At 39.6% G+C, this 22,864-nt stretch overlaps 1 protein-coding gene across 1 annotated transcript in view; it reads right to left on the reverse strand.

Annotated features, from left to right (window-relative positions):
• Nucleotides 1-22,864, reverse strand: part of AASS (aminoadipate-semialdehyde synthase) — a 75,127-nt gene that overhangs the window by 37,278 nt on the left and 14,985 nt on the right. The window contains exons 2-11 of the mRNA XM_006859323.1: nt 21,918-22,142; nt 18,135-18,311; nt 13,523-13,607; nt 10,847-10,914; nt 10,586-10,732; nt 9,282-9,360; nt 9,000-9,127; nt 7,483-7,631; nt 5,668-5,790; nt 4,902-5,013 (exon numbers count right to left, since the gene is read on the reverse strand). Coding sequence (XP_006859385.1) covers nt 4,902-5,013; nt 5,668-5,790; nt 7,483-7,631; nt 9,000-9,127; nt 9,282-9,360; nt 10,586-10,732; nt 10,847-10,914; nt 13,523-13,607; nt 18,135-18,311; nt 21,918-22,127 — 1,278 coding nt within the window. The 5' untranslated portion in view covers nt 22,128-22,142. The remainder of the gene's footprint in view (nt 1-4,901; nt 5,014-5,667; nt 5,791-7,482; nt 7,632-8,999; nt 9,128-9,281; nt 9,361-10,585; nt 10,733-10,846; nt 10,915-13,522; nt 13,608-18,134; nt 18,312-21,917; nt 22,143-22,864) is intronic.

Genomic DNA, 22,864 nt, shown 5'->3' on the forward strand with positions numbered 1-22,864 from the left:
ATATGATGCTACTGAAAATACCATGGCTTGGGACAGGCACACTTTAGTTCTCAAACTAACATCTTTGCTCTTGAACATTTTAAAGGGGTCTTGTGAAGCAGATCTGCCTAATGCAATATAGCAATTGATTTCTTGACTGCTGATTCCATGAGTGTTGATAGTGGATCCAAGTAAAATGAAGTCTTTGACAACTTCAATATTTTCTCCATCTACCATGATGTCACTTATTGGTGCAGTGGTAAGGATTTATGTTTGCTTTACATTAAGTTGTAATCCATTCCAAAGACTGTAGTCTTTGATCTTCATCAGTAAATACTTTAAATCCTCTTTGCTTTCAACAAGCAACGTTGTATCATCTGCATATCGCAGGTTGTTAATCAGTCTTCCTCCAATCCTGATGCCATGTTCTTCTTGACATTATTTGCTTAGTATACAAACTTCTTGGATTATTGGCTCAGTATGTAGACGAGTAAGTACAGTGAAAGAGTACAACCCTAGTGAACACCTTTCCTGATTTTAAACCATTCCATGTCCCCTTGTTCTATTCAAATGACTACCTCATGGTCTACATAGAGGATCCTCATGAGCACAATTAAGTGTTCCAGAATACTCATGCCCCACAATGTTGTCCACAGCTTGTAATGATCCATATAATCAAATGTCTTTGTTTAATCAATAAAGCACAGGTAAACATATTCCTGTTATTCTCTGCTTTCAGCCAAGATCCATCTGATGTCCTCATCTGAATCCAGCTTGAACCTCTGGCAGTTTCTTATCAATGTACTATTGCAGTGATTTTTGAATTATCTTTACTAGAAATTTACTCACATGTGATATTAATGATAATGTCTGATGATTTCCACATTCCGTTGGGTCACCACCTCTCTTTGAAATATGTATTATAAATCCTAACCTCTACGCCTGTGGCTAAAATCCCAATTTGTAAAGGGTTGTCTTGTTATATTAATAAGGCAGGATTTGTGCAACGTGTATGTTGAGTACATCTGTTTTTGAGATTAAACAAGTAAGTAAGTACAAACAGAGTAAGATAAGTGCCAAAGCACAGGGAGATCTCTAAGGACCCAGAACACAAAAGCTGAAAAGAGCTTTACTATAGAACTGCCAAGAGAAAAAGCCTTCCTTGAGAGCCAGAACCCTGAATTAGGACTTCTAGCTTCCTAAATTGTGAACCCATGAAGTTCTGTTGGTTAAAACCATCCTCTTGTAGCATTTCTATTATAGAAGCACTAGAAAACTAAGATACCTCCTAATGGGTAAAAGTGGACGAGACATTAGAGAGCCTATTGCAAGGCATTCAAAGAGGTGAGGAATTGACATACCATAATCCTAGAGAAAGACAGCAAAATTGTCACTCTGATGAGTATGGTCTGCCTGACCCAAGCATGCAAAAGCTGGACAATGAGAAAAGAAGACAGAAGAACGGATGTACTGTATATGTGGTGTTCCACCACTCACCTGCCAATCTGTGGTACTGTGCTGGCTGTGTGTTGCTGTGATGCTGGAAGCTATGCCACCAGTATTTTAACGACCAACAGGGTCACCCGTGGTGGACAGGTTCCGGCAGACTTTCCAGACTAAGACAGACTAGGAAGTAGGCGAGGCACACTACTGCTGAAGATTTCGCTGCTGAAAATCTCGTGAATAGCAGCAGACCATTGTCTGATATACTGACAAAAGATGATGCTCTCAGGTTAGAAGGCACTCAGAATAGACATGGGAAGAGCTGCCTCCTGAGAGTAGAGCTGACCAGCATGACATGGGTGAAAGAGTTGTGGGGATCTTCATTTGCTGATGGGGCAAAACTCAAAAGGAAAAGAAACAACTGCAAACATCCACTAATAATCATAACACGAAATGTACAAAGTATGAATCTAGGAAAAGTGGGAGTTGTCAAAAATGAAATAAAACACATAAAGATCGATATTCTAGGTATTAGTGAGCTAAAATGAACAGGTATTGGTCATTATGAATCAGATCAGATAGTTTACTGTGCTAGTCATGACAAATTGAAGAGGAATGGCATCATTCAGCCTCATAAAGAGCATTCAAGATGCATCTTGAAATATACCACTATCTGTGATACGATATATCCATACTCCTACAAAGAAGACCAGCTAATACTACTATAATTCAAATTTACACATCAACCACTAAAGCCAATGATAATGAAATTGAAGAATTCCACCAACTTCTTCAGTATGAAACATGGAATCCAGATGCATTGATCATTACTGCTTATTGAAATGTGAAAGTTAGAAACAAAGAAGGAGGATCAGTAGTTGGAAAATATGGCATTGGTGATAGAAATGATGCTGGAAATCATGTAGAATTTTGCAGAACCAACAACTTATGTATTGCAAATGCCATTTTTCAACAACATAAATGGCAATGACACATGTGAACTTCACAGATGGACTACACAGGAATGAAATCGACTGTATTTGTGGGAAATGACAATGAAGAAGTTGAATCATCAGTCAAAACATGGTCAGAGGATGAATGTAAAATAGCCATCAATTGCTCATATGCAAGATGAGACTGAAACAGAAAAATATTGAAACAAGTCTATGAGAGTCAAAAATTACTTTAAGTACGTTGTTGTTGTTAAGTGCCATCGAGTTGGTTCCAACTCATAGCGATGCTATACAGGGCTTCTGAGGAGGAGCTGATGAGTTTGAACTGCCGACACTACAGTTCAAACCTAGCTTGAAGTCCAATGGTTGTCCTATAACACCACCCTCTCAAGAACTGATATGATGCAACAGACACTAATGGTCTAAGACCAGAGCAGTTTAGGGATGACACCAAGAACATCGTACGTGAAGAAAGCGCAGGGTCATTAAAATGATAGGAAAGACCAAAGTGGATGGCAGAAGAGACTCTGAAACTTGATCTTGAAAGTAGAGAAACTCAAGCAAAGTAAAGAATGAGAAAGTTAAAGAGATGAACAGAAATTTTCAAAGAATCCCTCAGGAAGACAAAGCCAAGTATTATAAGGAAATGTGAAAAGACCTGGAGTTAGGAAACCAAAAGGTGACAACACACTGAGCATTTCTGAATCTCAACGAACAGAAGAAACAAGCCTCAGGTTGCAGTATTGAAGGATTCTGTGGGCAAAATAATGAATGTGGCAGGATGCATTCATGGTGGCAGCAACAGTGAGCTAAAAACACAACAACAATTGTGAGAATGGTGCAGAACCATGCAGGGTTCTGTTGTGCACAGGGTGGTTATGAATGGGAACTCATTCTAAGGCACCTAACAACAGAAACAACAATGGAAGAGACCATGAATTTCCATAAGAACCAAATAATTCAAAATAGAGATGACAAAGGAAAGAAATGACCGAACCTGGAAACATCAATAGAAATTATCTGCTCTAAAGAAAAACAAAGACTTATGAGAAATATCAAAACATCTAATATACAGGTAATTGGCATTGGAGAAAAGAGAGAATGTGGTGAAATTACTGTAGACTTAACTTCAGATGCTATGGAGACCAGCAGACACTGGCAGAACATCTCGTGAGAACCTTAAGAGAAAAAAAAGTCAACAACAGCTTGCAAAAATATACATCAAGTAATACTATATCCAGCCAAGATATACTTCAGGTATGAATGCAATAGAAAGACAGAGTCAGATAAAGGAAAACTAAGAAAATTGGTTGTCTGCAAGCCTGCATTATAAAAAGCACTGAAGGACATTATTCAGGCTGAAGGGAAATGATACCAGAGGTGGAAATGAATGCAGAACTTAAAAAAAAAAAAAAAAAAAGTAGTCATTTAGATCAATTCATTATTACTTTTTAAAAATATATACTCATAATTTTTAGGTGCTCAGATTTTTAGAATTATGGAATATTAGAACAGGGAAGCACTATCAAGGTTATGTACTACAACCACCTTGTTTCACCGGTTTAATATCTGAAGCTCAGAAAGGAAGAACTCTGCTAAAGGCCATAAAGTGAACTGACATCTCTAGTAAAGCCTGGGGGAGAAAAAGAGGAGGTTTTCTGGTTCCATAAAGATTTATAGCCTCGGAAACCCTACACAGGGTCGCTGTGAGTTAGAACCGACTCCATAGCCGGCATCATCCTGCTTACGTATTCCAGGAGAAAAGCAAAAGTCAAAATGAGCTAAATTAGATCAGAAACAAAGAACAGTCACAAACTGGAAGTTTCACTTTTCAAGTCTCACCAACTATTGCATTATTGTACCGTAACCACTCCTAAGAGAAACTACAAATTAAGTAAAGGGAAGCCACTATTTATGTATTTAGAATCCTCGTTACAGCAAACAGCTACCAGACATGAACACCTGGGATAAATAAGAAATAAGACAGAGTTGTTGTTGTTGTTGTTGTTGTTGTTTGGCAAAAAAAAAAAAAAAAAAAATTTAAATAGCATAGCATTCAGTTGTCAATCTCTGATCACAAAAGAAAACCACCTGACTTAAGCATAGACCACTACCCACTGGCATTAGTGGCTTCAATCCAATATAATTTTCTGTATTTCTGATTTTTCAAATCTTTTAATCACAGCACAGTAAGAACGCCCCAATATGTGTTGACCTAAGCAGCAGGAAGAATTAAAAATAAAGCAAATCCCATCCCACATGTAATGAGCATTCTTAATAAAATATGCAGAATGAGAGATAAATGCAATTGCAATTAAACACAAAATCAGTTAGTATAATCGCATTCCCCAGGAGACAATAAGCAGAGAATGTACGATAAAAGAGTGTCCATAGGATTTTGGGACAGAGTTGTCATTTCATTTTACAACAGATTTCTGAGATACAGAAAACCAGAACATTCTAAAGCTCACTCTCCGATTTTATTTAAAGTCACAGAGTTATTGCTGATGCCACGATTCTGCTTACCATTTCTTCAACATAAGGATAAAGCATGTCTCCAAAATATTCTGTAGCTTCAATTGGAAGCTGTGCCGGCAAATTGTCAATAGAACACATCAGAATCCCAGAACCTTCCACACTAGGAGAAGCAATATGATTTAATCAGGTGTACAAAATCATATTTGCAAACTCTAACTCTTCCAGATGTCTAGTCCATTATACTTCTTCCACCGTTATTTGTAAGTTTGCACAATGTGTGTAAGAAAATAGGAAGACTTTTCAAAGGAAACGCTTCAATTCTTCCTGAACCCTTCTCCCATGTCAATATACTGTATATATATTTAAACACAATTAAACACAAAGGGAGCTCTGGGGTGGCACTGTAGGATAAAGCACTAAACTTCTAAGTACTCGGTCGGCAATTCAAACCCACCAGCCACTCCTCGGAAACCCTATACAGAGTTGCTATAAATTGGAACCAACTTGAAGGCACTTAACAACCACAAGATATATTTAAATGTTCAAATGTGCATGTGGTTTCTCTATCAAATCTTTTAACATGTTTGAGCATATCTCCCTAAATAGTCATTGTCTTTGTAAAGATGTACAATACTGACTAATTTTGAAAAGTACAACAGGGTAAGTATTGGACCACATGGTCAGTTTGAACTGCAAGGTCGGTGGTTCAAACTTATCAGCAGCTCCTCATAAACCAACTCGGCGGTACTTACCACCAACAGCGAAATGATGTATCAGTCTGTGCCTCTCTCTCTAACAGCTTTAACCAACTTACCGGTCATGCGTAACATGCTGCTCTGCATCATACATACAGAAGGGGTTCTCAATCGTCGTACATTCGGTCATAAACTCTATAGAACCTCCTGTGTCCGCTGAAATGTCGCATATAGCCACAAGTCTGAAAACAGCATTTATAGTTAGATGAGAGCATGGAAGGCTAAAGTTTCCCAAAAGACCAAAACTGAATAAAATTAAAAGATGCTTGGAACAACTTCCAATTATAGAAGACGAATATTTTCCAGGTGCTTAGGGTCTTTGTTCCCCCCACAGGCCACTGCTCAAACCACTATACTGTTCTGGGATACAGAGAATCTTTCCAATATAAGTTTTATTCTCCTCAAGGGGAAAATAAAGTAATTAAAGAAAAATGGAAAATCCCTTCCCCAGAGTAATCATTGACAAGAGACTAATAATAGTTAACCTGGTTATTCATCTGTAAATAACTTATGAAGGTTTGATTATACCACCTTCACCCTGCTTAGTGGAGTCCTGGTGTGGCACTGTGGGTTAACGTGCTGGACTGCAAAGTTGGTTTGAATGTCAAGGTCGGCAGTTCAGGCTCACCAGCTGCTCCTCAGAAACCCTATACAGGGTCACTCTGGGTCAGAACCAACTTGACTTAACAACAACAACAACAACGCTGTTTAGTTATTACAAAATCTCATATTAATTCACAGAAATCACTAGCATTATAAAGAAAATTAGCACCCAACATTCTAAAGCCTATCAAGGTCAACCACAATGTTCCTGCCCAATCTCCAATTACAATTTGTCTACACAAACTGTAGAAAGCAAAAGGTCAGCATCTTGAACCTACCAGTTGCTCTGTGGCAGCTGTGGAAATGCTATGGGGCAATTATACTCTGTTTAATAATGTCACTATAAGTCAGAGTCAACTTGTTAGTAATGAATGGGTCTACACAAACTCTACATGGTAACTAACTATTCTAGTGACAGTGTCTTAGCTGCGTTTTTGTGGCTTTATACCCAGCAAGGAAACCCTCCCTATATAAGGTCACTCTGAGTCAGAACCTACTCAATGACACTTAGTAACAACAACAAATTATCAAGGAGTCCAGGTATGGTTATGTAGGATTAAGTACTGAACTGATAACCACAAGGTTGGTAGTTCAAACCCACCAGCTGCTTCTTGAGAACCCTATACAGTGTTGCTATGAGTTAGAACTGACTCTACGGCACTTAACAACTACAACATAGCTTTGGTTTATGTTTTATGTGAGTGTCCTTTTGCTCCAGTTATATCCTGAAGGGAGCAACCACATAGTTTACACTTCTCTGCCCATCAGCTTAGCACAGTAGCATTCCAGACCATACTTGCATTCCACAAGTATTTACTGATTAATTAATTCAGTACTCAATAAATGTTTGCATGTCTTTATATCAAACAATGTGACCAAGATAAAAAAGGACTCCTAGCGTTAGATTCTAGTAGAAGGGAAGACAAATTACAAACACAGAAGAATAAGTGATCATGAATTTCAGAGGGAAATAAACAGAAACAAACAAAGAGAATAATATGCTAGAAGGAGCCAGAACTGGTGAAGCAATGGTCTCTCTGGGGAGGTGACATCTATGCTGCATGTAGAATCACAAAAGTCAAGAGAAGAGAATTTCAAGAAAGATTCATGGTTAACTGGGTCAAATGCCGCCAAGAGGTCAATAAGGAAAGAGCAGCTAGTCATTAATCATCTAGGCTACGTATGATAAGTACAAACATTATAATCTTTGAGTCCCTCATAATGGGCGCTGCTGTTAGCAACTGCCATCATTGCTGGACTCAAGTCCTTACCTGTGTGGCAGGGCAGGGCATCCTTCAACACCAGGAACTGAGGATTTGATGGGAACCATGAGACTCTGAGCATCTTGCCGGGTTAGTAGGCGAGGGGTGTTTTGTTCCCAATAGATTCCATTAATTAAACAAGTTGTATAGGGCGCAACCTGGAAAGCAAAGTTCCAAGTTCAATGAGAAAAGAAAGGAAGTCTATTTCAATGCAGTGCAGAAAGAGAGCTAGCCATAAAAACCCTGAGACATGGCTTAATTTTTACATCCTATTTGGCTCTTTTATTGGCAAGGTTAGTGGCCATCTTTTGAAGCGAAGACATTACATAACCCCCCATATTTTGCTGTAGAGTATCCCCATGATAGAGAAACATACGGACATACATATATTATTACTCCCTTTCTGTGACATATTGCATAGCAGAGGAAAAGGAAAGGAGAGTCTAGTGACCTAGAGCTCTAGGTTTAGCTCAACCATGATCTAACTCACACTATCTCTAGTTCTCTGAGCTCTGTGTTCCTTACCTGCCAGATGGGGATAATATGTCCCCCATTCCTCAAAGGAAGGCTGTGAAGATTAAATCAGATAACATCTGTAAGATCCATGGAGAAAAATGCTACATACATGCATACAAAGTAACTAGGTCATTATTCACTTTTAGACTGCATCTAATCACCAATAGTTTTGTGATTGAGAAGATAAGGAGTGGAAATTTACTTGATTGTAATTTTTTTCAGTTTGACTAGTTTCATAATTGTTCCTCAAAGCATCTCAAGCTGCATATCAGAATTCCGTCAGTAACATGCTTCCCATGCTACAACAATTCAAGTTCACACCAAAATCCCAAAATGCTATGCTGTTCAAATGTATCTAAAATTACTGAAAGCATTCCCTTTCACAATAAATGCATGCATTTTTGCTTTTGATTCATGCCTGTTGGTTTAATGAGGAAAGGACTGTTGCATGACCAATGACTACAGAATGGATAAATGTACTGAACTTCGTAGAAGATGAAATCAGTGTGTCTACATCAGGAGGACTTGAGTGTCTGTAAGCAGCTGTTTGCTACAGTCGGCTTGGGTCTGGTTCCCTGTGATCCTGGATTTCAAGATGGCTGGCTGAGATCACAATGGCTATTGGTAGCCACAGAACACATAAAGCTGTGTTCAGCTCAAATTTCACAGGCATTGTTCTTTGCCAACAGCGCTAACAGTACAAGACGGATGCAGAAAAACACCCATAGGAAATGGCTTGGAACTATGAAGAGCATGCAGAACTGAATAAGAAACAGAGACAGTAACGCAAAATGCATATCCACAGCAACCACCAAAACCAGTAAGCCAAGGCTTCTCCACCAAGAATGGCAAACAACTCCTAAGGCCAACAGGTGACACCCACAGAACTCGGGCTAAATCAGTATGGACAACTTTACACAAATAGACTCATTCATCATTTCTCTCCTTGAAAACCATCTAACAATAGTGCTTCGTAAGCAGCCAGATCAACAGCTGAGTATTATACTCACATCCGTACTGAAACGACTTATGTAGCGCTCGGGGTATTTATCGTACTCTACAGGATCATATACACCATCTGTTTTCCTGACAAGATGATGATGACGACTTAACACCGTCCCATACACTTTCCTGAGGTCTTGCAGAGGAGAAGGAAATTAGTAAAGTGGCTGACAAATTATAAAGACTTTTTTGGTGATAAAATATTATAACACAGAGACTGTTAAAATAATAAAGCATACAGTTGTTCCCCAACCCTTGCCCCTCCAATCCCACCATGTGCTTTCCAATACCTCCAGATTGGGAAACTTCTTTTAATTCATGAGGCTCCACATATTCACAAGGTAGTTCATTGAATATCTCTTGGGCTCCCTATAAATAATGTATGAATGAAAAATCCAAACATCTATTAGAGAAGAAGCCACATATAACGGTTCCTCTATTTATCTCCCTACAACTTCATGCCTCCACTTGTCAGGAAGGTAGCCGAATACCATGGATGAAAGGATGAAATGTTCATCTGAAGTCTGCAAGTCAGTTTTCTTTCCGTTTAAATAGCACTCATGAAAGGGGTTTCATTTTTTTACTTCAGTTGCTCAGAGAAGCAACAAGTGTTGAGAAATGATGGTATCATAAAAGACTTCTACTTCCTTTCTGCTCCATTGCAAAAATTCACTCTAGTGGAGAAACTATATTTACTTCAAAAGAAAAAATCTAGATGACCATCTCAATATAACACAAAGAGTAACCAACCTCCTATGTGGTGTGGCGCTGTAGGATCAGCACTAAACTACAAACCACAAGGTGGACAGTTCAAACCCACCAGATGCTCCTTGAAAACACTATATAGAGTCACACTTAACAACAACAACAACAGGAAAAATAAGAAGTCATGGTAGCAGAGTGGATTACGAGTTGGACTGCTAACCACAAGGTCAGTAGTTCAAATCTACCAGTCACTCCGCAGGACAAAGATGAGGCTTTCTGCTCCCTCAAGAATTTACAGCCTTGGAAAACCTGTACAGGGTTGCTATGAGTCGGAACCGATTCCATGGCACATAACCACCACTAACATGTGCAAAATACTTAATTTTCTTGGACCGAAGATTTATTTTATAATTACAAGTTTCTCTGGGGGATCATAAATACATCCTCAAAACCATCCCCGAAGGAAGATATAATCCATTCCATTCTTTAATGGATAATCTTCCTAATACCTTATTAGCAAAACTCTCCTACAGAGCCTTGAAATTTTACATCCTGTGTCCCTGCCAAACTTTTGGACATACATCAAAGGTAGAGGAAAACAGATCACCCTAAGAAAAGACTTTCATACTTACTAACAACTTACCCCTTTCAAATTAAAAATGAAAAGAATTCTAAGCCTTGAAAATCAACTAAAACAACCAAAACCCAATAAAAACTATTTGGACCTCTGTTTTTTACTACTAGAAAATTGCAGATATGAAAAGGGCTAAAACTAGAGTGTCCATTCCTGGAATGGTGAGGTTCTCAAATGCCTTCAAAATGCCCAAAATCTCCGAGATACTGTTAGAGTTTGCGGCTGCTTTAGAGGAAAAAGGCAGGTGGAATTTACCTTTGATACATTACCAGTCCCTGTGAAGACAAATGTTAAAGGGCCTATTGACTTTGGAATCAAACCCAGAGAAATTTCATAGCCAGCATCACGGACAGCTTGCACAGCCTGACTGCTGTTCCTGTAGTTATGAGCCATGCCAATGTGCTGAAAGTAAGCACACACGAATCAGATTAGTCTACAAGCTGAGAACAATATTGTTCTGTTCTACAAGTGTGCTGTGTATTTAAAATAAATAAATAAATGAAATAAACACCTCACCATAAAAGGTGTGTGATGTCCCAGAGCAAGGAGTCGTAAGCCCATTCCATGTAAAATGTTGATCATCCCTAGTGTAGAATCAGACAGATAGAAAGACCATTAGCTGACAGGAGTCAATGCTGTTCGCTCTACATTCCTGAGTTGGCTTGGTGCAATGAAGAACCCTAGACCACAGCTTCTCAGACTTGGAAGGAATCTGAGAAGTCTCACTGGATCTATCCTCTCAACTTTCTACTATCAAATGTACTAACCCAGCTGCATCCCTTCTTTTAGCTAAGGCTCATATCTCTATACTTGCTTCAGATTCCATCCTTTCCTGTCTTCCCATGGCATTAACTCTTTTTTTTTTTTTTTTAATGTTTTATTGTGAATTAGGTGATAGTTTACATGGGAGAATATTAGCCTTACATTCATCCTATCATATATTGTTACATGCCATGGTTACAATCCCCTCCATGCATCATCAACCAACCAAAAGGTACACCTGCAAGCCTGCCACCCTAGTCATCAGCACACAGCCCTCTCCCTCTCTGGGGCTAGAGTTCCAAGCTACTCCATCTCTCCATGTCATCATCTCTGCCTCCATCTCTGGCATCACTGTCTCTCTGGGTAGGGTCCCGCACTCCGGTCTCCTCCCTTGATGGTCCCAGGGACCTCCGCTCCTGGACTGCAAAGTCAATCACTCCCCTCCTTTTGCTGCAAAACCTTTACATTTCCAACCCTCACAGTCAGTCCTGATAGCAATTATATCTGCAATTGTACCATGTGAGTGCTATCCCATCTCCTTTCATCAGTCCTTCCCAGAGAGATTGGATATTACTCAGTGGAGTCTCTACCTTCCTCCATGTCCCCTGGATCTAGGCTCCCTCTTGAAAGCTTATAAGCCAGTCACTTCTTGCCTTTGTAGCCCCCCATTTTGGGTAGCCAATGTCCAAGTTGCCCATACCTGTCTACCCTGTATATTGAGAGGGTGGGAATGATCCTCACTGTAAAGATTTGGTCCCTCATTTGAGCTACTGCATTTACAGGTGTAGGTCAAGTTCATCAAATTGTATCAGATTTCTTCTTCTAGTTGAGCTCTGATCATCCAACCATTGAAGGTCAAGTTGATATTATCTGCAAGTGTGGGTGTTCTTGTGCATATGCCCTCTCTTCTTATCAGCTGGATGCTTCATTTACCACTCTAGTTCTCTGTGGCTATGTCACTGACTCTGGGCCCAGGAGTTCCCGGGTCTTGCCAAACTGCTGGCCAACCAGGTCTCCACTAGGGTTCACAGGAGTCTACTGAATGGGGTAGGGCACAGCTTCATTGCTGTTTTTCCCTCACTTCCCCTATCGGTGAACAACACGGTCACTAGTCAGAGCATATGTCTGCTCATGTATTTCCACTGAGTCTTAGTCCTGGAAGGGGGTGTGCCCTGAGGGGACCCTACCACTTCCCATGGCATTAACTCTTGGATTATTCCTTTTACTATCCCTTTCTATTGACTGATTCTTATCAGTGTTTATATATGTCCCAGTCTCTCCAAGCCTAAAACCTATAAATACAAATGAAATCAGTGGCAATTGGCTCTAGGACTCCCACAAGCTATTTCATGGTACAAATAGCTAAGCTGTTGTTGTTCTTATCACAAGGTGCCTTCAAACTGGTTCCTACTCATAGCAACCCATACACAACAAAATAAGTACTGCAAAGCCCTGCAACAGGCTCACAATTGTCGTCATGTTTGAGGTTGTTATGTTATGTGGTAGTCACTGTGTCAATCCATCTCATTGGGGGTCTTCCTCTTTTTCACAGACCCTCTATTTTACCAACCATGACGTCCTTCTACAGTGAGTGGTGTCTCCTGACAATGGACAAATTGTCACCATCCTTGTTTCTAGGAAACATTCTGGCTGTGCTCCATCTAAGACAGATTTGTTTCTTCTGGAAGTCCATGGTACTTTCAGTATCCTCCACCAACAACATAATTCAAATATATTGATTCTTCTATGGTCTTCCTTATTCATTGTCCAACTTTCAAATGTATATGAGAAGACTGAAATTACCATGGCTTGGAGCAGACACACCTTAGTCCTCAAAATGACATCTTTGCTCTTGAACATTTTCAAGAAGTCTTGTACAGCAGATTTGCCTAATGCAAAACATCATTTAATTTCTTGACTGCTGCTTCTGTGAGTGTTGATTGCATATCTAATCAAAATTAAACATTTGACAACGTCGATCTTTCTCCATTTATCGGTCCAGTTGTGAGGATTTTTTTTTTTTTTTTTTTTACATTGAGGAGCAATCCATAGTATCCTTAGATTTTCATCAGGAAGTTATTTCAAGTCCTCTTCACTTCCAGCAAGCAAAGTTGTGTCATCTGCATATTTCAGGTTCTTAACGAGTCTTCCACCAATTCTGATGTCACATTCTTCTTCATATAATCCAGCTTCTCAAATTATTTGATCAGCATACAGACTGAATAAGTGTGGAGAAAGAATACAAACCTGGAGCACACCTTTTTTATTTAAAATCATTCAGTATCCCTTTGTTCTTTTCATACAATTGCCTCTTGGTCAAGTTCTTCATGAACACAATTAAGTAAAATTCCTGACACAGGTAAGCAAAAATAAAGTTATCCCACAAGCAAAGTAAGAAAGCAGGTGAGGGAAAAGCCCTAACATGCCTACCTGCCACGCCTGCCCACTGTCCAAACGCCACTACCCGTGTTCCTCTATGATCCACCATTTTTTCATAATCAATAAGTCGGATTTCCTGAAGAAAGGATCAAAATTTCAAATTAGCCCCATTAAGCTTAATATCAATGAGTAAAAACACATGTGAGTATTATGAATTGAATTATTTCCCCCAAAAACATGCGTTGTAAATACTAATCTCTCTGTCTGTGCTACAATCCCATTTGGGAAATGGTTGCCTTTGTTATTTTAATGAAGCAAGGTTAGTGTAGGGTATATCTTGAGTCAATCTCTTTTGAAATATAAAAGAGACTAAACAAGTAAGGAAGGAGCTCTGGTAGCGTAGTGGTTATGAATCGGGCTGCAAACCACAAGGTCAGCAGTTTGAAACTACCAGCTGCTCCGCGGGAGAAAGATGAGGCTTTCTGCTCCCGTAAAGATTTACAGCCTCGGAAACCCTGTTCAGGGTCACTATGGGTAGGAACAGACTTAATGACACTTAACAACAACAACAACAAACAAGTAAGGAGAGCAGAGATGGGGGTGAGAAGTGACTAGCCACATGAAGACTGATCAGAAACAGGAGTTGAGAAGGGACAAGAACTTTTCTCCAGAGCCAACAGAGAGCGAATGCCTTCTCCTAGAGCCAGCGCCCTGAATTTGGACTTCTAGCTTCCTGAACAGTGAGACAAATTAGTTTTTGTTTGCTAAAGTCATCCATTTGTTGTATTTTCATTATAGAAGTGTGGTGCTGCACTCTGGGATAAACACTGGACTGCTAACCACGAGGCTGGCAGTTCAAATCAACCAGCCATTCCTCAGACACCCTACGCAGGGTCACCATAACTCAGCACTAACTTACTGCACACAAAAACAAGAAACACTGAATAAGACAATGAACAAGCAATTATATCACAGGTTTTTTCCTCTTACAAAATGTATTTTGATGTGTTAACATAAGGAGCTATGAGGAAGTCCCTACACTGTTGAGACAATGCTAGGTTACACATCAATTAGTGGGATCACAGAGAAATATGAAGATGAAAAATATTCATAGCAAGATGCTAAGTGTCCCTTGATGGTAATCAATGAAGTAACAAATGTATGATTTCCTTGAACTTCTTGCTCCCTGACCTGTGAATGTCTCTACATCGCCATACACCCTCACATCCATCCTTTCTGCTCCTCCTCCTTTCTGAGACAACCAGAAAGGCAATTAGATCCCAACTCTTTCCCGTGTTCTCCAAAACCAGTCTCCTGCAATGATACCTCTTCTCTCCTGTATCATCCTTCTTTACACTGACTCCTTCCTCTCAGCCTAAACATGCCAATGTCTCCCTTAAAAACAATAACAACACTCCCTCCCTCTCCAGTCTTTACACAAAGCTCTCTCTTTTTCTCTCTCTTACTTTGTATTTCCCTCTTTTTCTCTCCAACTTTCTACGGGCAAAGCTGCATTCAAAAAGTTAACACCTGACTTATTTTCACTTCCTTCACTAAAATTTCATTCATTCTTCTCCTTTCTTTGCAAACTTCACCATCTCTCGTCTCTCAGGATAACTTTATTAATTTATGCTTCAAAGCAATTGAAACATAGTAATTTTAGAATATTTTAAAGTCATTTTATTTCCTCAAGGATCATACCATTATTTAGCTTGTGCATGAATTTAAGGATGTTATTTAATATTCATCTAACTCCAAAAATTGGTTACAAAATGCTGCCAAAAAATAATCCTGCCAGGTTTATTTTTACTAATTTTCTTATAATGAACGAAGAATGTTCACATAACAAAAATGGTTCTAAAAGACTTTTTTAGGAGTTTATTTGCTTAAGGTGAAAACTTCTTATAATATTATTTTCATGAATTACTTTTTGAATGTTTTCTTCAGAAAAACTGCAAATTAACTATAGCCCAGGTTTGGCATATTTAGTTAATAGGAATATGCTCTATATGTCTACATGAAATATATTTTCCTACATTGTAAACTCTCCTACTCTCTCCCTGATTGTCAGGTTCTAGTCTATTAGTTAAGGGTCAAACAGACTTTGACCTTGAATTTCCTCTGTCTGCTTACTCCCTACTCTCATGCAGAGAGAGAGCTTAAGACTGGCTGAGACAAGAAGAGACAACAAGAGGCAACAGCAAAGAAACGGGAGCAGCAGGCCCAGGAGACCTGCAGGAGATGGCACTATGGACTTCTGGGACCACAGAGCAAGAAAGCTGAGTGAGTGCCTTTGGGCAGAAGGCTTGCAGGTAGTGTAGAGGCCTCTGAACACTTGGTGGAATTACGTTTGTTGACCCACAGAGCTAGAGATGAGCATCTTTGGGTTGATGTTTACTGGTAAAGTAGGACACCTCTGGCTCATCAGTAAAGCTAAAAGAGCTCTGCCCCAAGCAAGGCAACACCCAAGGGTCTGACAGGTCAAGGGTCAAAGAGAGCCACACCTGAGAGGAGACTGTCCTGATTAAAGAACTGAGTCAGGAGATGTTTCCAATCCTGTGTTGTAACCTGTTACTTCCCTACTAAACCCCATAATGATGAGTAAGGTCTGCGAATTCTGTGTGATCTCACAATGAGTTACAGAACCCAGCAGAGAAGTAACCAAAGAAGGATGGTTGGTGTCAGAATTGGGGAAAAGGTTGGAGGTGGGAAGCCGGTCTGACCCCCACCTCACAGGTATCATTCTTGGCTGTTAATCTTGAGTCTTTCTCCCCATTGCAAAGTTAAAAGCGGTCAGACAGCCCCTCCATCATGCCATTTTTACATCCACATATCACAGCCTTCAATTCCACAAGCCTGATAAAGCAACCAGCCTGGATGGCCCAGAGTCTAGACTAACCTTACTGCTCCTTCTTCCTATTTTCCACACAGCACGCAGAATTAGCATTTCTTTTGCACTAGGGTAAAACATATGTACGAAAACCTTGGCATTTTACCCATTTTTTATGTGCACAACTCAAGAACACCAAAGGCAGTCACCATGTTGCGCAACCATCACCACTACCATTTCCAAATGTTTCTCATCCACATAAACAGAAATTCTTCTAAACAGGGCTGGGTGGCTGCATAGGATAAGCAATAGACTGCTAACCACAAGGTCACTGGTTTGAGCCCACCAGCCACTCTGTGGGAGAAAGATAGGCTTTCTGTTCCCAGAAAGATTGACGGCCTTGCAAATCCTACAGAGGGTCTCAGTATGGGTCAGAATCAGCTCAACAGAACTTAACAACAAAATAAACAGAAACTCAGTACCCCTTAGAAATTCAGGACTCCCCATTTCCTCCTCCCTCAAGTGCCTGGTAACTACTAATAAACTTTTGTCTCTATGCATCTGCCTCAGAATAAACATTTTAGAGCATGATCTACTTAAACTATTACTATTTCCTCTGGTTAGAATAACTCTTCACCAGCTGGATGTGGCTGGTTTCTTCACCTCCTTCAAATTTTTCCTCAAATGCCACCTTCTCAATGAAGCCCTCTCAGTCATCCTGTTTAAATCAGAATCTACTCTTCCCCAGAACTCAGTACTCCTTTTCTCTTTCTGTTTTGTTACACTTATCACCTAATGATATACAAGATGTATTACTTATTTGTGTATTGACTGTCTTCTCCCACTAGAACGCAAACTCTATGAGGACAGGAATATCTTACCATTTTTCCTTTCATGCAGTGAACAGTATCAGACATACTAAAGGTGTTCAGTAAATACTTATTGAATGGATATTTTAAACAGCTGCTGGCTTTTCAGTAGCACTTGCATCCCAGAAAATGCTTTTTTCCATTACAAATGTTAATAAATACAAAAAGAGCTTGCAGTCCAATTCTGTATTCACAGAAATGTGAAACCTCTACTAAGTTACTTTACCGCTTTGGGTCCAATCTAAAAAATAAAGTTGGTGAACTATATGGTCCCTAGTGGTGCCATAGGGTAAGCACTTTAACCTTAAGGTCAGTTGAACTGCAAAGTCAGCAGTTCAAACTCACCAGCTGCTCCTCAGAAACCCTACATACAGTCAAGGGTCACTATGAGTCAGCACTGACTCAAGAACACTTCACAACAAAAACAAAGGTTCTGCTGACCGACCATAAATTCAGCAGTTCTAAACTCCCCAGCTGCTCTTTGAAAGCCCTACACAGGATCACTGAGTCGGAACCTATTCGACAGCACATAACAACAACAACATGGATCTTGTCAGCTCCCAAATTCTAATTGGTAGTAACTGAAAACTTAGTTTTATTAATTGGCGGTCACTTAGAGGGGAAAACTTTGATCATTCTTTTCATTTAAGGATATAAAAGCAATGAAATATGCTTGGTTTCTCCCATTACAATCTCTAAGCTTGCATAGCAGAGAGCCCTAAGAGATGCAAACCATTCAGGGGACCATCTTGTCCACTGCTTTTTCTATGGACATGAATTGTTAAGTGCCATTGAGTCAGTTCCAACTCATAGCAACCCTGTATAGGTTTCCAAATAGTAGCTGGTGGGTTTGAACATGACATATTTCCTCTCCGATGAAAGAAAACTAAAACTCTATGCAGAGTTAAAAGCAAAATACATTACTCATCCACGTTAATATTTATGAATGTTTGTCACTAATTACCTGTCTTAGGATCTCATCCAACAAGCCCATATTGGCCTCTTGTGCTTTGATTGTGTGGGAGAAGAAGGCATAAGTCTTCTTGGGTATTAATTTTTCCTCTGGGGGTCTCTTAACTCCCAAAATTAGACAAGCTTCAGAAATATCCTCCTGAAGAATGCCACCAGCTTTGACATATTCCTGGGAATGTAATTTGGATGAAAGGTTATTATGCTCCTCATTTATATTTTCTCCAATAAATAGTTGTGGAAAATATAGATAAAGGCTTAATCTCCTGAAGGAACAAAATTCTGTATCAATAACAACAAATAATAGAACAGATATCTCTAATTTTTTTTTTTTTTTACTTACTGGTTAAAGGAAATTCATCAAGGTTGAGTTGGGTAGCAAAAATAATTTTAAAAATTTAGCACATGCTCATATTTAAGAAGAGATTATAGCTTGATCATAACCACTACCACAGGCAATTTAAATAACTACGCTTGTGAAGTGCATATTTTGTACCAGCAATGCACTGAAACATTCAATACTCAATAGTGACTTACTACTAAGTTATATTTTTTAAAAGGTAAAATAATACGAAGAGTCTTCAAAATGTTGGTGGGAAAATGGAATTAATAGATAATGAATATTTCCGTGACTTTTTTGAAGATCCCTCGTGTATCTTCATTTACTTTTCATTTCTTTTGGTTCAGTTCGCATTGTACCACCTCGGGACCTTTAGTATTTATCACTGTCCTAGTTTGTACAGTGGAATGTATTCAAGGCAAAATCCATCCCATAAAGGAGCTCAAAAACATAGTACAGAAGCCAGGATCACAGGAAAACAAGGCGGAATTAGAAAGAACCGTCTGATTAACAGAATCTAAATGGTGTGCGTAGTAGTTACGAATCGGACTGCGTACCGCAAGGTCAGCAGTTCGAAACTACCAGCTGTTCCGTGGGAGAAAGATGAGGCTTTCTGCTCCCGTAAAGATTTACAGCCTTGGAAACCCTATACAGGGTCGCTATGAGTCGGAACCGACTCCATGGCACATAACAACAACAATAATAACAAAACGGTGTCGTAACTTAACGTATATTGAGATAATACCTAGGTGGGATGATCAGGGAAATGTGGAAATTCAAGTTTACCTAAAATACTGGGAAGGATTTGGAGAGAGAGAGAGATGGGAACTACAAAGTGGAAATGCCAATGAGGAGTCCTGGTGTGGCTCTACGGGTTAATGAGCTGGGCTGCAAGGTCAGTTTGAACCTCAGAAACCCTATACCAACTCAGAACCAACTCGACTGCACTTAACAACAACAACAATATCAATGAGAGTCATTAAATACATATACACAAATATGGACGCAGGGGAGCAAGGGCATGATGGGTAAATTAATCTGGAAAAGTAAATTTGAATATCATCATGGAATTTAAGAGTAACATGAATATTATTGGTTAATAAGTAACAATAACAGCAATAATCATTGATATTTACTAATAGTTTACTATGTACTTTGTTAAACGTTTTGCCATGTGTTATCTCATTGAATGGTACCAAGAGGTAGGCACCATGACTGCTGTTTTACAAAAAGGAGACCTGAGACTTATAGATTTGTCCAGGACTGCACAGCTGGTACAGGGAGGCAAAGGACAGTCATTTCAGAGTGTTAAATAAAGGGGTGGCATGATCAGGGCAGAATTCAGAGAGCACCAATCTGGCAGTTGGATAAAATGAAGATCAATCTTGTTAGGAATCTACTTTAGAGTAAAGTAAAGACAAGTAGGAGACAAAGTAAGAGAATTAATGCATAGTTTCTGGCTGGCTTTTTGTCCAATTAGTCCATTTGTCCACTTAGCACAGCCTGGTTAAATAAACCACAGTTCATCCATACAATGAAGTATTTACCAGACTGTCATTAAGTAGACGAAACAGAACCAAATGATAACCTTAGGGGCTTCGCACAGTGGCTGGCAAGGTAAATAAACTCTCATGAATAAACTCAACAAAAGGAAGCATTCCCTGTAACAAATATGGTTCCTGTTTACTTTTGTCTCCCAATGCTAAGTGGTATTAAAGTAACACTGCTGTTGTTTATTGTTAAGTGCTGTCAAACACAGACCTTGTGGTTCAAACCAAACTTGCAATCCAGTGCTTCTCCGACAGTGCCACACCAGGACTCCAAAGTAAAACAAGCACTTAATGTTCACCGAGATGCTCTTTAATTTTCACATACAGGTTCATTTTATGCCCATATATTTTTTAACAATATTGTATAATGTTTTAGGTGAAAGTTTACACCCCATATTAGCTTTCCATTTAACAATTTTTATACAAATTGTTCCATGACCTTGTCTACAATTTCCACAATGTCACAGCATTCTCATGATTTCTATTTGGTTTGCTCTGTTTCCATTGATCTAGCTTCCCTTTCCTGCCTTGTCTTCTCCTCTTTGTTTTTCAGTAAATGTTGACTATTTGAGTCCATATACTCAGTTGTTTGTGGGAGCACATTAATCATGGGTGATGTTGTTTAAAAAGCCAATCAATTATTTGGTTGAAAAGTGACTTACCTTCAGCAATGACTTCAGTGCCAAAAGTTATGTTAAAGCAGCAGTCTTGGGGTCCTCCAGTCTCTTTCAGTCCAGTTATTCTTCTTGTTGTTAGGTACCATTGAGTTGGTTTCGACTCATAACGACCTTGTATACAGTTTCCAAGGAGTGGCTGGTGAGTTTGAACCACTGACTTTGTGGTTCAAACCAACGCTGCGGTCTAGTAGTGCTTTATCCCACAGTGCACATCAGGTCTGGTATATTTTTAGGAATATGGTTTTTGATCTACATTTTTCTCCCATTCTATCTACGACTGGCTACTGTTAGTAATGGTGGTAGCCGGGCACCATCTAGTTTATCTGATCTCTGGTTAGAAGAGACCTTAGTTCATACCTGTCATTAGTCCTGTAGACCAGTTTCTCCTTGAAGCCTTTGGTTTCCTTCTTTCTCTTTTGCTCAAGATGGGCAGAAACAAATAGCTATAACTTACATGGCCACTCAGAAGCTTTAAGGACTCCCTATACCACCAGCAGTCCTGGTGTGACACTGTGGGTTAATGCGCTGGACTGCAAAGTCATTGGAACCTCAAAGTCAGAGGTTCAAGCTCACCAGCCACTCCTTGGAAACTCTATACAGGGTCACTGGGTCAGAACCAACTCGAAGGCACTTAACAACAACAACAACAGGCTACCCACTAAACGAACGAGTAGAATATTAACTTTATGAATTGTGTCAGATGACTAAGTTGTCCACCAATGCAAAGAACCAAGACTTTTAATTCCTTAAACCAATCCATGAGTTGTTTACATGTCTTCATAGCGTCCTTAACTGATATTATATATGCAACATTGAAGCATGGTGGTACTATATGATAAACACTGGACTGCCAACCACAAGGCTTCCAGTTCAAGCTCATCAGCTGCTCTGGAGGAGAAAGATGAGGCTTTCTGCTGCAGCAAAGAAACCCTATGACTCAGGAGCGACTTGACACCACTTAACAACAACAACAGTATACAGTACACTCAAATGTATGTATGTACATACACTTACAGATACACCTACATATAAATATGCATTTGCTCACTTATGTCTTCCTGTACACATACATAGCTAACTATGTAGCCACACACATACTGTTTACTTGCTATTACTGTGGTTGCAAAATTGTTTCTCAAAATTGTCCATGTTTCTTGCATACTTCTTAGCATGGTCTATTCCCACATATTTTAAAAATCAGAAATACGTACCTTATCATGAATGGCCCGTCGATTTGAAGGCTGTATTAAGACCTTATAGCCCAGATTGGTGATACCTTTGATGTGTCTGGGGGCTAGAGGCGCTCGTCTCTCCCAGGCGTTCACGTCCTCCCGCCTGAGAGCCACCACTGCTTTGTGGTTAAAGCCTCGACAGAAGCTGTGTCCCAGCCTGCCCAGCGTGGTCCTTTGCACTCGCAGCATCTCAAAGCCTTGTGACTGTGAAGATAATGTCAAAAAGCAAGACAGCACAAGGCAGGAAGGGCCAAAAGGTCAGTTCTGGTCTCTTTAGAAATCTGCTGTAAAACTCATCCAACTCAAGTAGAAGATGAGAAGAGGGAAGAAAAAACTTGGAAATGTGTCATGCTACTTAAATAAACCCACGTTTCCAAAACAAAGTATACATGTTGCCTTTGTCATTATTAAGTGCCATTGAGTAGGTTCCAACTCATAGGGACCCTGTATAGGGTTTTTGGGAAGCGGCTGCTGGGTTTGAACCACCCACCTTGCGGCTCAAAGTGATCTTGTTGTCCAGTGCATTACCCTGCAGCACCACAATTCCCAAACAGAGAAATACAGAGTAATGTAAGTGACACCAACCAATAATTTTCTAAATTGACATTATTTTTAAATGTGTGTTTGTATCAAATATTTCTTCAGCATGCAAGTTTTAAACAAATTAATCTGCAGTGCAAATCCAAGAGGATAGCAGAGAGTGGTCCATTCAACTAGTCCCAAGTCTGAGGACATCTGTGCTCAGAACACAAAACTACAAATGATTCTTCACCATCTAGCTCCAACCTCCTTCCAGCTTCATCTTAGAATGTTCCCTAAGCCTGTACTACTCAGAATGTGATCTGAAATCCAGCATCATTTAATGAACTGCTTTTCTATTGGTTGATGAGAGATAACCAGAAATAGAAAGTGAACCGAAAAAGGGG

This window comes from Chrysochloris asiatica, unplaced genomic scaffold (genome assembly GCF_000296735.1).
Source record: "Chrysochloris asiatica unplaced genomic scaffold, ChrAsi1.0 scaffold00032, whole genome shotgun sequence".
Taxonomy (NCBI): Eukaryota; Metazoa; Chordata; class Mammalia; order Afrosoricida; family Chrysochloridae; genus Chrysochloris; species Chrysochloris asiatica.